Raw genomic sequence first — 1671 nt, forward strand, 5'->3', positions numbered from 1 at the left:
ATGGGGAAAATGGTGGGGAAAGAATGGGAAAAAATAGTGGGAGAAAGGGGAAAATAATGGGAAAAATCGTGAGAAAAATCATGAGAAAAGGGGGAAAATTGTGGGAAAAGGGGGGAAATGATGGGAAAAAAAAGTGGAAAAAATGGTGAGAAAAGGGAAAAAAATTAAAAAAATGGGGGGAAAAGGGGGGAAAAGAATGGGAAAAATGGGAAATAAATGGGGGGGGAATGGTGAGAAAAAGGGGAAAAAACATGAGAAAAATGGTGGGAAAAGGGGGGAAAACGGGAAAATCGTGAGGAAAAGGAGAAAAATCATTGGGAAAATCGTGAGAAAAAGGGGGGAAAACAGTGGGAAAAGGGGGGAAAAGAATGGGGAAAATCGTGAGAAAAATGGTGGGAAAAGGGGGGAAATAATGGGAAAAAATAGTGGGAAAAGGGGAAAAAATCATGGGAAAAATGGTGGGAAAAATCATGAGAAAAAGGGGAAAAAACGGTGGGAAAAGGGGGGAAAATAATGGGAAAAATCATGGGAAAAATGGGATAAAACAATGGGAAAAGGAAAAAATGGGGAAAAATGGGAAAAAAATGGGAAAAAAATGATGGGAAAATCAATGAAAAAAATGGGATAAAACAATGGGAAAAAGAGCAAAAAATGGGGAAAAAATGGTGGGAAAAGGGTGGGGGGGGAAAAGAGAAAAAACCGGGAAAAAAATGGTGGGAAAAGGGGGGAAAAAAAGAGAAAAAACCGGGAAAAAAATGGTGGGAAAAAGGAGAAAAAATGGGAAACAACTTGAGAAATGACGGGAAAATGAAGAAAACACCGGGAAAAAGCCCAGAAAAAGACAAAACCTCCCGGGAAAAGCGGCTCCATGCCAAGGCCGATCCCAACCCCATCCCGAAATCGCGGCGGCCCCCCCCCCCCCTCGGCGATGATCTTCTCCAATTCCCGGTTTTCCTTCTCCAGCAGCCGGGATTTCTCCTCCTCGTTGTTGTTGGTGGAGGATCCCGTTTTCATCGTGTCCTGCTGCTCCGCCTGCCACTCCCCGCGCGTGATCAGCCGCCGCATCTGGCGGCCCCAACATTCCCAGAGTTTGCCCGGAATTTCCCTATTTTTCCCAGATTTTTCCCCGATTTTTCCCCCATTTTCCCTGATTTTTCCCTATTTTCCCCTGATTTTTCCCCATTTTCCCCCAATTTTTCCCAGAGTTTTCCCCAATTTTTCCCCAATTTTTCCCCTTTTCCCCCGATTTTTCCCCAATTTTTCCCCAATTTTTCCCCGATTTTCCCCGATTTTTCCCTATTTTTCCCTGATTTTTCCCCATTTTCCCCCAATTTTTCCCAGAGTTTTCCCCAATTTTTCCCCAATTTTTCCCCCTTTCCCCTGATTTTTCCCCAATTTTTCCCTGACTTTTCCCCAATTTTCCCCCATTTTTCTCCAATTTTTCCCCAATTTTTCCCCCTTTTTTTCCCCATTTTCCCCATTTTTCCCCCATTTTTCCTCCCATTTTCCCCAATTTTTCCTCCCATTTTTTCCCATTTTCCTCCCATTTTTCCCTCCATTTTTGTCCCATTTTTCCTCCCATTTTTTCTCCCACTTTCCCCATTTTTTCTCCCCATTCTTCCCCATTTTTCCCCATTTTCCTCCCATTTTCCCTCCATTTTTTTCCCATTT

General features: G+C 43.3%; 1 protein-coding gene across 1 annotated transcript in view; it reads right to left on the reverse strand.

Annotated features, from left to right (window-relative positions):
* The window catches only part of GABBR1 (gamma-aminobutyric acid type B receptor subunit 1), a gene marked incomplete at its 5' end in the record, with an annotated part of 33923 nt that overhangs the window by 4453 nt on the left and 27799 nt on the right, over positions 1–1671 (reverse strand). The window contains one exon of the mRNA XM_017731395.1: positions 849–1140. Coding sequence (XP_017586884.1) covers positions 849–1140 — 292 coding nt within the window. The remainder of the gene's footprint in view (positions 1–848; positions 1141–1671) is intronic.

The sequence above is a fragment of the Corvus brachyrhynchos genome, unplaced genomic scaffold (genome assembly GCF_000691975.1).
Source record: "Corvus brachyrhynchos isolate BGI_N302 unplaced genomic scaffold, ASM69197v1 scaffold894, whole genome shotgun sequence".
NCBI classification, from domain to species: Eukaryota; Metazoa; Chordata; class Aves; order Passeriformes; family Corvidae; genus Corvus; species Corvus brachyrhynchos.